The sequence below is a fragment of the Eulemur rufifrons genome, chromosome 28, assembly GCF_041146395.1.
Source record: "Eulemur rufifrons isolate Redbay chromosome 28, OSU_ERuf_1, whole genome shotgun sequence".
NCBI classification, from domain to species: domain Eukaryota; kingdom Metazoa; phylum Chordata; class Mammalia; order Primates; family Lemuridae; genus Eulemur; species Eulemur rufifrons.
Window position 1 is genome coordinate 42,094,971 of NC_091010.1, and position 11,853 is coordinate 42,106,823.

Below are 11,853 nucleotides of genomic sequence, written 5' to 3' on the forward strand. Positions count from 1 at the left end.
GGAGGGCACTGTAGGGAATTTATTCTATGTTCAGTGGGCAGCCACTGGAGGTTTGCAGCTGGAGACTGGTATGACCTGATGCATGTGTTCAAATATTACTCTGGCTGCTGTGCAGGGAATAGACTTTGAGGAGCAAGAATGGAAGTGCAGGCCAGTTAGGTAGCTGCGGAGGTAGAACAAGACAATGGGGAACTTGGAGGTGGGTGGCATCAGTGAGGTATTGTGAGAAATGATTTGGGGGTATCCTTTGGGAAGGTGGCACAAAGATGATCTGTTGATGGAAAGGATGGAATTGGTAGAATGTAAGGGAAACAGAAGATTCAAGGGTGACTCCTAGAGCTTTAGCCTGACATTGGGTGGAGCAGGCAACAAGAATAGGGAAGACTGAGAGAAGACTGGGGGTGGCAGAGCGAAGGGTTACATTAGGAGCATATAAGTTTCAAATCCCAGTGAGATGTCCAAGTAGAATAGCCAGTTGGATGCACAGATGTGGAGCTTGGGCCAAGTTGTTTGGAGATATGGATGGTGTTTTCAGACCTATGGTTTACAAAATATCCCTGGGTGAGAATGGAGAGAGAATCCAGAGCCAAAGACTAAACACAGGGACATGCCAACAAGTGGAGGTTGGGCCAATGGCTGGAACACGCAGTAGCACAGAGCCTGGCACATAGTAGGTGCTCAACAAATCTTTGTTGCCCAGTAAATGGGCACCAGTGGTTGCCATTGTTCGTGCAGCTTCCGGAGCTGCTTGCTTCTGAAGTAAGATTCACGGTGATCACAAGCTCAAGGACAGACAAGGGTCTTCTGTTCACATTGGTTAACAGATTTGGTATAGTAAAGGTGTTTTTTGAAGTGATGGTGTGGGCACCTTACAGGTCTCTGAACCAGGCTCTGGCAGCCTGAGTGAAAGGCAGAACTTTCCATATGTGGCCACCTGGCTCCTCTCTCTTTTGTGGAGAACAAGGCACACTGGGGTGAGGGACCCAGGAGCCTCCCACGGCCCCTGGATGTGCCAGCACCCAGGCAGAGATCTGTGAGCCCTTCCCCACTCCTGATGCATTTCCTAGATCTCAGCCTGCCATCGGCAGCTTGGACAGCTCCTGAGAGTGCAGGCACCACCTGATTGAATTCTCACCACACCCCCTTGGGCACGGCCTGTTTCTCCATATCTCACAAGAGTGAGGCTCAGAGAAGACATGTAACCAGCCCCAAATCACGCAGCTAATATATACATGAGCTGACTTAAAACCAAGACCTCTGGTACTATAGCCTGCTTCTTTTTTCAAGATGAGAAACAGAGGCTCCTGGGAACCCCTGGGAAACTGAGGCATGTGTCTTTGCATGAGTTTCGACACCACAGTTCACACATGTTGCTGATGGTGAAGGACACTGGTGTTCTGCCCAGTCCCGGCTACTCACACCCCACCTCCCTGCACACTCTAGGTAGGGAGGGCCTGAGCTCTTTCCTACATACCTGGCTTCCAGGGCCCCATCTCCCAATTCCTCCAGGGAAATCAGAGGCCTCCCTCAACATTTTGGCCACCCCTGAAATAGGCAGTGAATTGCATGCTGGCGACAGTGAAGGGCTGGAGGTGTTTCTAGAATGCACCCTGACCCATGGATCTCAGCCTCTCAAATCCTGCCCACCTCATCACAGGCCTCAGACCCCCTGAGGCCTTGGGCTCGCTGGCCTCACTTCCCCTTTTGGCCTCAGTGTTTTGGCCAGGCTGGCATTTAAGGCCCTCTCAGGTTAATGAGGAAACCCCGTTTTCCGGAAGTTGGGAGAAGCCAGTCTCTAGTAATGGAGATTAGGCACTAGAACAGGTCAGAAAGAGCCATGCCCTCGGGGCAGATAAAAGCAAAGTGCACCACACTGCCCATCTGCAGGATTTCTTACTTTTGACATAGATGTGAACACAAATAAAAACTCAAATCATAGGAAATGGATGACTATATTTTAATGAATCAAAGTCTGGAATCCTAAGCCTCAAATGATCCCTAAGAAACTTCCGGAAAGATATACATTTGACTGCAAAGAGATTCACTTATTCCCACATATATCTTTACATATACTGAAGGTTTCGTGCGTGCTGACGCAAGGCGAGGAAGAGGGGCTAATCAACTCCTAATATAAATAGAGTTGAAGGCGGAATGAGAGTAAATCAGAAGTTTTCAAATGAAACTTTACATCCTTGATGTTGCTACAAAATGTTTCTTTCTGATTTGCCATCACAATAACCTGAAATATAGAAAACAAAGCCATTAATGACAAAAAGATGGACTCAGTGTTTATGTAGATAATAAATATCACAATGGCCTTAGAGCTGGCTTCATTTAGATGTTGCTTTATGCAAATATATCACAGCAGATTGCAACTCTTAAAGTGTGAAGTGGTTATAATTCATAAACGCCCTCAGGGCTGTTTCTGAAACCCTTTGAATTTCTCTGGGGGCGATGGGGGTTGAGGGAATAGGATCTGCTGTAGGAAACAGTGCTGCCTTTTATTTCTCTTAAATTTGCCTCACTGTGTTTCAGAGTGTTGGGGGACTCATTCTCCTGTTTCAGGAAGTAGGGGCCAAGTCAGCCTGACCTTGGCCACATTGTTTGTGGTTTTGGTGTTTTTTTTTTTTTTTTTTTTTTTGAGACAGGGTCTTGCTCTGTCTCCTGGGCTAGAGTGCAGTGGCGTCATCAGAGCTCACTGCAACCTCAAAGTCCTGGGCTCAAGCAATCCTCCTGCCTCAGCCTCTCGAGTAGCTGGGACTACAGGCATGCCACCATACCTAGCTAAATTTTTTTCTTAATTTTTTGTAGAAATGGGGTCCCGTTCTTGGTCAGGCTGGTCTCAAACTCCTGGCCTCAAGAGATCCTCCTACCTTGGCCTCCCAAAGTGGTAGGATTACAGGTGTGAGCCACTGAGCCCAGCCTGTTGGTGGTTTTAAAGTGTTTACCATGTCTCATGTCATGTGTCACCAGTTGGTGCCCCAAGGGACTTCAGAGTTCTAAAACTCTAGGTTTGCATCCAACTCAGCTACCTATTGAAGATCTTGGGCAACTTTCTTAATTTTTCTTACCCTCCATTTTCTCGTCAGCACAATGTGGATAATAACAGTATCTACTCTGTAAGGTGTTTCCAATGACTAAGTGGGGTAATGTGGGGGAAGGCCTCCGCAATGTGCCCAGCTGCGGTGAAATCCTCACCAGCCCCTCGTTTAGGCTGCCCCCCGGGTGAGGCTTCCAGATCTTATTTATGGTTTTGGTCTGAGTTCATATCTGCTTGGTGTAGCGGGTCAGGTAGATCTTCCCTTTTTCCTGCCTTTTAGCATTACCCTATTTGGACTTTGAAACCCAGTTTCCCATAGGAGTAAGCGAGTGTCCATTCAAACCAGATGGGGCACTTTCCTCCACAATGTTCCTGGCTTTTCAATCAAGATCAGACAAGGGTAACTGGCTACCAAAAGATCCTATGGTTATTCTAGGGGATCTCAAAAAACCCAAGTGAGGGAAACCAGCTAGTTAATTTAATGGTTACTTGGTTTCATATAGAAAAAAGAACGTTTGCTGAATCATTCTATTTTGAGCTCACTAGGTTGATGTCTCTGTTTCAGTTTTTTCATCAATGGCCACATGAGCGGCCCATCTCTTTGCTGGGCTACTCAACCCCCAAACACTATTAATTCAGTCAAAATGGTTTTTCAGGACAGTGTAGTCAGGGGTAACCACAGAAATGGCCTAAGGTAGCAGAATAAAAAAAGAGTATCCACTGCAGCAGCAGTTTTACTTCATTAAAAGTGCTAGGGTTTTGGACAAAGGCCTTTGCCCACTCCTGCATCAGCTCTATGATAAGGCCAGCGAAAGATGTGGTCAAGAAGGATCAAGACATGGCCTCAGAAGGGGGCCCCTAAGACCCCCTGCCTTCTCTTGAGTGCAGACGAAACGCACTGCACTGGCATGTGGGCCCCGAGCCAGGCAGTGCCCGCTCCCCACTCACCGTTGTGGGCGATCAGCCTGTACTGCCTGGCCAGGCACAGCTCCTCCTGCCGCTGCCTCACTATCCTCTGCACGTCCGGGGGCAGGCCGTTGGAGTCGCGGGCAAACACGAAGGAGTAGCTGTCAGCACAGGTGCCGTCGAGGTTCAGGAGGCGGCAGGAGTACTGCACGGCGTACGTGTCGTAGTCCGTGTCGATGATCCAGTGGTCATCGTCTGCAAGCCAGAGAGCCACGGTGCCCATCAGCGCCACTCCGGTAGTGGACTAAGAGTTCAGGGAAACCAACTGCCAGGCCCGAGAACACAGCAACTTCCTGAAACTGGTATCATTTCCTTAGGAAGCAGGAGACTATAGAGAATCCTGACAGGTTTATAAAATCAGGCAAATCAGAGAGGATCTTGTTCTCCTTTGTAGAAATAAGTCCTGGAGTCAGGGGGACCTCATTCCCTGCAATGATTACCTCTCACCCTGACGATAAATGTGAGGGCATCTTTCCAAAGAACCACCGAGAATGTGGGCCCATCAAAACCACAGGATACACCTTTCTCCTGTTGTCTTAGCCACCTGCTCTCCAATAATAGCTGTGTGTTTGGGGCTAATATCTGGTGGCCACCCGCTTATGTTACCTCCAACATGAGGATGCATCTTTTTCAGTGATCTCTATCGGCCGGTTCCCACACGTCTCACTAACCATGCTGCCCTCCTGCCCCTCAATCCACCAGCGCATGCTGCTCCTGGGGTCTTGCTCTCTGACTCCCACCTAGTTCCTGCATAGTAACTCTACTAACTTCTCCGTGCTGGCAAGAGGGGAGTTTTTGCCTTGGGGGCATAAGGTGCCCACCATCTGGCATCAGATATTCCTCTTAGAGCGTGTACTCTTCACAGCTCCCAGATAGAGGCAAAGTCAAGCCGTCGAAGACTTTAGATTATATGTATTCCTCGAGGCTGAGATGTCAGCCATGCACAACAGGTTTAACTGAAGGTGGTAAAAATATCCACGGAGGCAGGAGGGGAAATAATGTTAATAAGAATGTAGGCCAGCAATTTGCCACGGAGAAAGAACAGGGTTCAGGTTTATCCAAATACCCTTATTCAGACAAAAGGACCACACCTCTACTTAATTTGACCTCCTGTCAACATATAACCGGGGCTGGGACTTTCTGAGTAATTATGTGCCAGTTGCTGTATAGACACTTTCCACATGTTCTCACAGTTATTTCTCACATCCTTTATTCTACAGATAAGGAAACTGAGGCACAGAGTCATTAAATGGTTCACCTAGGGTCAAGAAAAGCAGGGCAGCACTGGGATTCAAGCTGGGGAGTGTGACTCCAGAGCCCACGTGCTTAACCCCTTTCCCGCATCCTCTCCAGACAGCAAGTAAAGGGAAGGTTGGAGGTTTTGTGTCTCTGTCCCATGCCCAGGTCTTGGAGCAAGGGGTGATCTACACTATGTAGTGCCCCAGTTTGAGGAACACAGAGGGGCCTGGATCCCCTGGCATTAGAGGGTGTAAGGCCACATCTAACATGCACCCTAAGTGACCTCTGGGTGTGCCTGAGAACTCCTGAAGTGCCACCTAGGATGCGGTTCAGCCCAAACCCAGGCCTGAAGAAGGGCTGTCACAGGAGCGGGTGTGGAGCCCCTGTCTTCAGCTCACCCAGGCCTGCCAGGAGGAAGAATGAGCCACTGCTGTGCCACCCAGGCTGTCTCAGGGTAAGTGTCAGAGCCCGGGCAGGGATGTGGGGGGGGAGATGCTCCAGACTGATGACGGCTCAGCAGCAACCACAAAGTTATTCACAGAAAGGCCAGGAATAAAGGCCACCAGGCCGCCTGCTGGGCCTCACCCTAACCACCGGCTCCCCTTCCAGGCTTCCGAGCACCTGGGCAGAGTCTTCCTCTTCCCTAGATGAAGTCACTTCTTCCCTGGGTATGGGGATCACTGTGCTGGTTGCAGACACCCCAGGAGCCTGCCCCTCAGACACAAAAACATTCGCCTTTGAAATGTTACCTGGACTCAAGCTATTAGCTTGGCAAACCTGCAGCTTAAAAAAATTTTTTTTTCCAAAATTGTTGCCAGAGTGTGATTTCTGCCATAGGAACTAAGTAACTTTCAATGCTTGGATTAGTAAAACTGGCTACTGTTCTTGACTTTAAAAGAAGGCCTAAGTTGGTCTGGTTAATTTCCAGGCTCTTTTGGATGACTACTTCAAAGATGAAGAATTTCAATCGTAGCAACCTCTCTCCCTTGTAAGAGTATTTGCAGAAGAGGAACTGCCTGGTACTGCTAGAAAGAATGAGATCAGTTCTCCAGGCTCAGCAGCTGGGCAGGATTCCTCTGGAGAACCAGACACCCCCAAACATTTCCAGAAGCAGCTAACTGCGTGCAGTGGAGCTGAGGGGAGAGTGCCCCTGATTCCCTCTACCACCCAGGAAGTGGGGTTACACAGCAGCTGCGTCTACACACAGGTAAAGTCTACCCACACAGACTGGTTTAGAGGTCTAGACTGCCAGTCCAAAACCCAAAGAAAACCCTTGGTAGAGGGAGCTGTCTCCGGTGGCCTGGTTTCCCTGAAGATCTGTCACTCACTGCTGTGGGCCTGGAATGTGTCCCTTCAGTTCCCTAGACCTGTGTCCTCCAATCATCTAAAGTGACAAGACCAGGTGAGAAGCTTCCTGTGGTTCTGAGGCCTAAGAGTCCAGCTGAGCCAGCCAGGCGAGAGGTTTAATTTCTGACTAATCATCAAAATCATCCACCAGGTCCCAGCAAACTGAGCAGAATCCGAGGTCTTGATGCCTGAGTAAGCCAAGATTAACCTTTGGATTGAATTATCTAGACCAGCAGTTCTCGAACTTCGTTATGCAGAAGGAACATACTCAAGGAGCATACTTAAAATGCAGACTCCGGAGCCCTATCCCGAGAGTTTCTGATTCAATAAGTCTGAGTTTGGGCCCAGAAATCTGCATTTTTTAACAAGCCCCCCCCCCCAGCTGATTTAGATATAGGTGGTCCAGGGACCCTGACTTTGTGAAACACTAATGCAGACATTCGGGCCTGTGTTATTTTTAGGCCTGACAAGGGAAGGGCCCCTTGACCAGTAGAGTGACACTTTATCTGGGAGAAGGACAAAAGGAGAGTCTGTCCATGTCTTTCCGGGAGGGCCCAAAACAATGATGATCATAGCTAATATTTATGGAGTACTTATTGTGTAGCTGGCTAAGCATTTTCATGCACTACCTTAATGAGTCCTTCCAACAAGCCTAGGAAATAGGAACTATTCTTTATCCTCATGTCACAGCTAAGGAAATCGAATTTCGGAGAGGCTCGCCTGTATTCAACCCAAACCTGACAATGGCAGCATCCCTAACCCCTGAGACATCCGGCTTGCTGCCAGCAGAGCTAGGAGGGAAGGAGGCCAGTGCCAAGCATGCCCATGGCCGGGGCAGCAAGCCATAACAGAGTCTGCTAACACAGAAATATCATGTTCAACTGCAGAGAGGGGTTACATTTAATTTTTTAATAATTTGACAACAAATTTAATGAGCATTTGCCCCTGAGTTAATGTCTGTCCCTAAGTGTACCTCATTTAAAACATATCTTTCGGGGAGCTGCAGTGGGAGGAGCAGGGAGAGACTGAGAATGCAGGCAGCTCTCTGAGTGGCCTTCAAATCCGCCTGTCCACGTCAGCGTTTAAAGCAAGACCAAGGAAGGTCAAGGAAGGAAGGTCAAGGAAGAAATTGACACAAGGAATGAAAGCAGAGTTTTGTAAAGAAGACCCCCAAACAAGCACGTAAAATAGAGGAAGGTAGATGCATCAAGTCTTACAGTTTGCCAGCTACTCAGAAAGCAGAGGAATAGTTCATGGCCTTGTACATGCTTAGGGGCTAAGAGGTGTCACCAAGTGCTGCTAATCAGTTGTGTGTTCCCAGGTCAGTCATTTCTCCAATGTGGGCCCCAGTTTCTTCACTTGTAAAATGGGAGACTTGAACCTAGTGGTCTCTATGGGTTGTTCCATTCCAGACTCAGAATCGAAAGCTGTGATTTGATGACCAGGGACATAACTAAGCTGCAATAACATCAAACATTAACAGAGAACTTATGTCTTGGGCACTGTTCTGAGTGCTTTCTCCATGTTAACTCATTATGTACTCATTACACAACTCCATGAGGTAGGTGCTATGATCGTTCCATTTTGCAGATGAGGAAACTGAGGCACAGAGACGCTCAGGAACATATCCCACAGTTAGTGGTTGAGTTGGGATTTGAACTTTGGCTGTCTAATTTTAACCGGGCATGCTTAACCACTACACTGCACAGCTTCTTTCCTCAAAGGTAACCTAAGCAGGAATTTATCCTGAAGCTTCCATATTATAGTTATCTCACTTAATATCACAGCAATCACTTTCAAGATTTCAATACTTTTGCTTTTCCTCCAAATGAAATCCTAGCTAAAAATGCCAATATACAAGAGGCAAAAGCAGAGCTAATCTGGTCTGGTAGGGGGAGAAGGAGGAAAGAGACAAAATCCTACCTCTTCCCTGGGTCATCCCCGACCCTGTTCCTAAAGGCACCCCCAACTATTCTGGTCCTTTAAGAAGCATATCTCAAAATGCCATAGAGCATTATGTGTTTTCACTTTCCAAAAATTAGTGGTCTTATACCTCTGGTATTGATTTTTGTAATCCATTATCAGAAAAGTATACCTCTTACTCTACATGAATCACTTTGAAAAGTTTTGCTGCACTATTTGAAATAATTTTTTATTACTTCTAAGGATAAAACCTTTTCCCCATTTAGTGTAGCAACTTCATCTCATCTGTACAATGTAAATCCAAACTGAAAATGCAATTTGGTTTTAAAAAATGAAATTTCATCCAACACACAACTTTAGAGGAAGTCAAGGAGTATGTGCCACGTGTACAGAGCAATGGGTTACATAAAGGACACTTCTGCCCTGCATCACCGGGTGAAGAGAGTCTCCATGAAGAGCCCCCGGATCCTATGTCACAGGAGAGCTCACACAATACTTTATAAAAGTTGGTCTGTACTAGAAGTCCCTGTAGTTCAGGGCCATCTAATCCTGGCCTGGGAGGTGGAACCTCTAACTTCTGACATTGGCTCTCGCAAACTTGTTGCATGACCTTGGGCAAAGCACTACCTTCTCTTGGCCTTACGTTTATTCATCTGCATATTGAATCTCCTTCATAGGGTTAACTCTCTCTCTCTAAGATTCTGTGGTAGCTACCCACTGGCCTCCATCATTCTCTAGCTACCAAGTAGACTCCAGATTTGAAACTCAGGAGAAATGGGGGGCAAAGGTAGAAAGAGCACGTACATATTGTGTTCTCACGATTAGGCCAAGTTCTAGGATGTTCTTCTAAGAGTCCTCAACACCCCCCACCCCCAACCTCCACTCCCAATCTGAATTTCGGTGCTTGGAGGACAGGGAAGAGGCCACTGCCACTCAGAACACTGTGCCTGGCTGAGAATCTCAGCATGGGCAGGCAGAGCGCTTGGGAGTGAGCCAACTCTATGCACAGTGCTCCCTCCACCCTTGGGTGGGTGTCTCTCAGCCTCTGCTGAGGCCCCAGTCAAGCTGTCTCCAGGATTCATTCCAAAGACAAGGAGGAAATTCAAAACCAAGTGGAGAGGTGATGTGGGAGGCAGGAGGGGAAAGCACAGAGAAGGTGAAACACCTTGGCACAGTGGCTGGCTGGGAAGATGGCACCTGACAAAGGTCCTTTTGAGCTTGGACAAAGGCTTCTTGAGAGGGGAGGCAGAGAGTGGGGAGATGGGGAGGAGAGGCTAGCTCTACCGATCATGGCGCCCCCCAACCTCAGGTGGTGCTGAGGGTTCCCGCCACTTACAGACCTTCCCGCAGGCTATTCTTCCCAAGGGTGTCACCGGAGAAGAAACCCAGCGATTTGGCCAGGTATGGCCCCCATTCCCAGACAGTTCCATTGAGCTGACTACTCACTTCCTTTCTGGAGAAAGGAGGCAACGCCCCAGTACTTCATCTTGAACTTGGCAGAGTCCTCCGTATCTGTGAAGGTGCCCACCATGTCTGCGCACACGTCCCAGTTACTGCAAAAGCCAAGGGGATCCTCAGCCAAGCCTGGCAAAGGGCTTCCACTCTCCATCCACCCCGGGGGCTCCCTTCCCTCCCAAGTCAGGGTCTGGCTCTCAGCAGGCAGGCGCCCAGGGCCCCTGGAGCGCAAAGCACGCGCGCAGCTGCCCAAAGGTCACTGACTTCAAAAGACGGACTCTGCCTTTGGCCGTGGCGCTCATCTGGCCGTTCTCGTCCACGGAGAACTCGGCGACGATGTTGTCCTGCAGAAAGAGGCCCTCGGGGTCCTTCTTGGCCATGGCATACCAGGTCCCAGCGAACTGCGAAAGGGATGAGAGCAGGGGTCTGGTGTCTGGGGTGCACGGCCGGCGGTGGGGAAGGGGGGACGGGGACCCCGGGCCACCAGGGCCCCCGGGCCGATACCTACGCGAGCCTTGTCGAAGTTCTCCTTGACTCGGAAGCTGCTCACCCGGCAGTCGCGCTCCGCCCGGCCGCAGCCCAGCGCGGCCAGCAGCAGGAGCGCCCACACCCACTTCATCTTGCCCGGGAGTCCGCCCTGCGGGGAACGCGCCGCCGTGAGCGCCAGGCAGCGGGGCCACCGGGCCCGCCAGGCCGCCCCCAGCCCACCCCGCCGCCCGCCCGAGGCCCGCCCGGCCGCCGCTCACCACGGGGAGACGCGCAAGCCTGGCCGCCGCGTACGGGCGCGCGTGGAGCGAGGGAGGCGAGCGCGCCGCCGCCGCCCCGCCGCTTTATAGCTCGGCGGGGAGGGGGTCGCGCTTTCGTAACCGCGCGGGGTGAAAGACCGAGGGGGAGGCGCCGGGCTGGCCCGGCCAGCACTTGCACAACGCGCCCTGACTCACCGCCGCCCGGCGCGGGGAGGGTCCCCGAGGGCCGGCCTCACTTCCAAGGCAGCCCCGGGCTTGGAGCAGCTGCCGCGCGGGGTGGCCTCGGCGGAGCCAAAACTCTCCAGCGGCGGCGAGCCTGGGGCCAAGCCCTGGCCCAGTCACCCAGCACTTGTGCCAGCGGCCGCCAGCTGTGGCCTGGGGTGGCCTCCGGGCCCAGTTGCTCTGGGAGAGGCTCTAGTCGACCTGGCGGGAAAACGGTGGCCTCACAGAGCGAGGAGATCTACGATGCTTCCTGGCGCGTGTGCCCTGGTCCTGGCCATGCCAATTGGCCCCTCCGCCCTCTGAGGGCCAATTGTGCAGGGATTTTGGAATAATTCTTTCAAGTAGTTTTTCATTTTATAAAGGTTGTATTTTACTCTCTTTCAGGAGAGTCGTCGTGCCCTCTGGTCAATATTTGTTCTTTAGTTTCAACATCCTTAGACGCATTAAAACCCTCCCTGTTAAATATTCTCCAGAAACGCAATCCTGGTCAGGACAGGAAATAGTTTAGCAGCCTCGGTGGTCGCCTACTTACCCTGTGGCACTTCTCTGAAACCACTTTGAAAAACACCTACCAATTGTTTATGATGCAGTTTTATTTCAAAGCCATATTGGAGTTTTGTTTTCAAAACAGCTAAGGTGAGTTGGCTGAGGAGTGGACAAAGGAAGAGAGTCAACAAGATTCTATAACGTCAATGGCCAATTAAGTCAAAATGCTGTGACTAGTTTAGATATTTTGCCTACGTAATGGCACGATCTACTGACCATGTGTTTTCTCTTACCATTCAAAGTTAGAGTTCCACACCTCTGATCAAAGCAGTCAGAAGATGCAACTTTTGATTGAGTGAGAATTAGTGATGCGGCAAAGAAATATCTTTTGTTAAGATTCCTTTCATACAGTATCAGTTGTATCTCCAT

General features: G+C 49.9%; 1 protein-coding gene across 1 annotated transcript; it reads right to left on the reverse strand.

The window, feature by feature from the left end:
* Positions 1-1,935: 1,935 nt before the first annotated feature.
* On the reverse strand, positions 1,936-10,801 carry RBP4 (retinol binding protein 4). Its single transcript, XM_069460860.1, has 6 exons — positions 10,717-10,801; positions 10,479-10,607; positions 10,235-10,371; positions 9,962-10,068; positions 3,989-4,201; positions 1,936-2,239 (listed from the first exon to the last, which is right to left on the reverse strand). Exons 2-6 carry the CDS (start codon positions 10,587-10,589, stop codon positions 2,202-2,204), a joined length of 606 nt encoding a protein of 201 aa, XP_069316961.1. The 5' UTR covers positions 10,590-10,607; positions 10,717-10,801; the 3' UTR covers positions 1,936-2,201.
* Positions 10,802-11,853: the final 1,052 nt, after the last annotated feature.

Excerpts from the sequence above, each read along its gene's own strand:
- RBP4 (XM_069460860.1), bottom strand. The coding sequence starts at position 10,589 with ATGAAGTGGGTGTGGGCGCTCCTGCTGCTGGCCGCGCTGGGCTGCGGC. Across the intron at positions 4,202-9,961 it reads CTCCTTTCTCCAGAAAGGAA|ACGATGACCACTGGATCATC; the intron begins GTGAGTAGTCAG and ends TCTGGCTTGCAG. Across the intron at positions 2,240-3,988 it reads CAGGCTGATCGCCCACAACG|GTTATTGTGATGGCAAATCA; the intron begins GTGAGTGGGGAG and ends TCTATATTTCAG.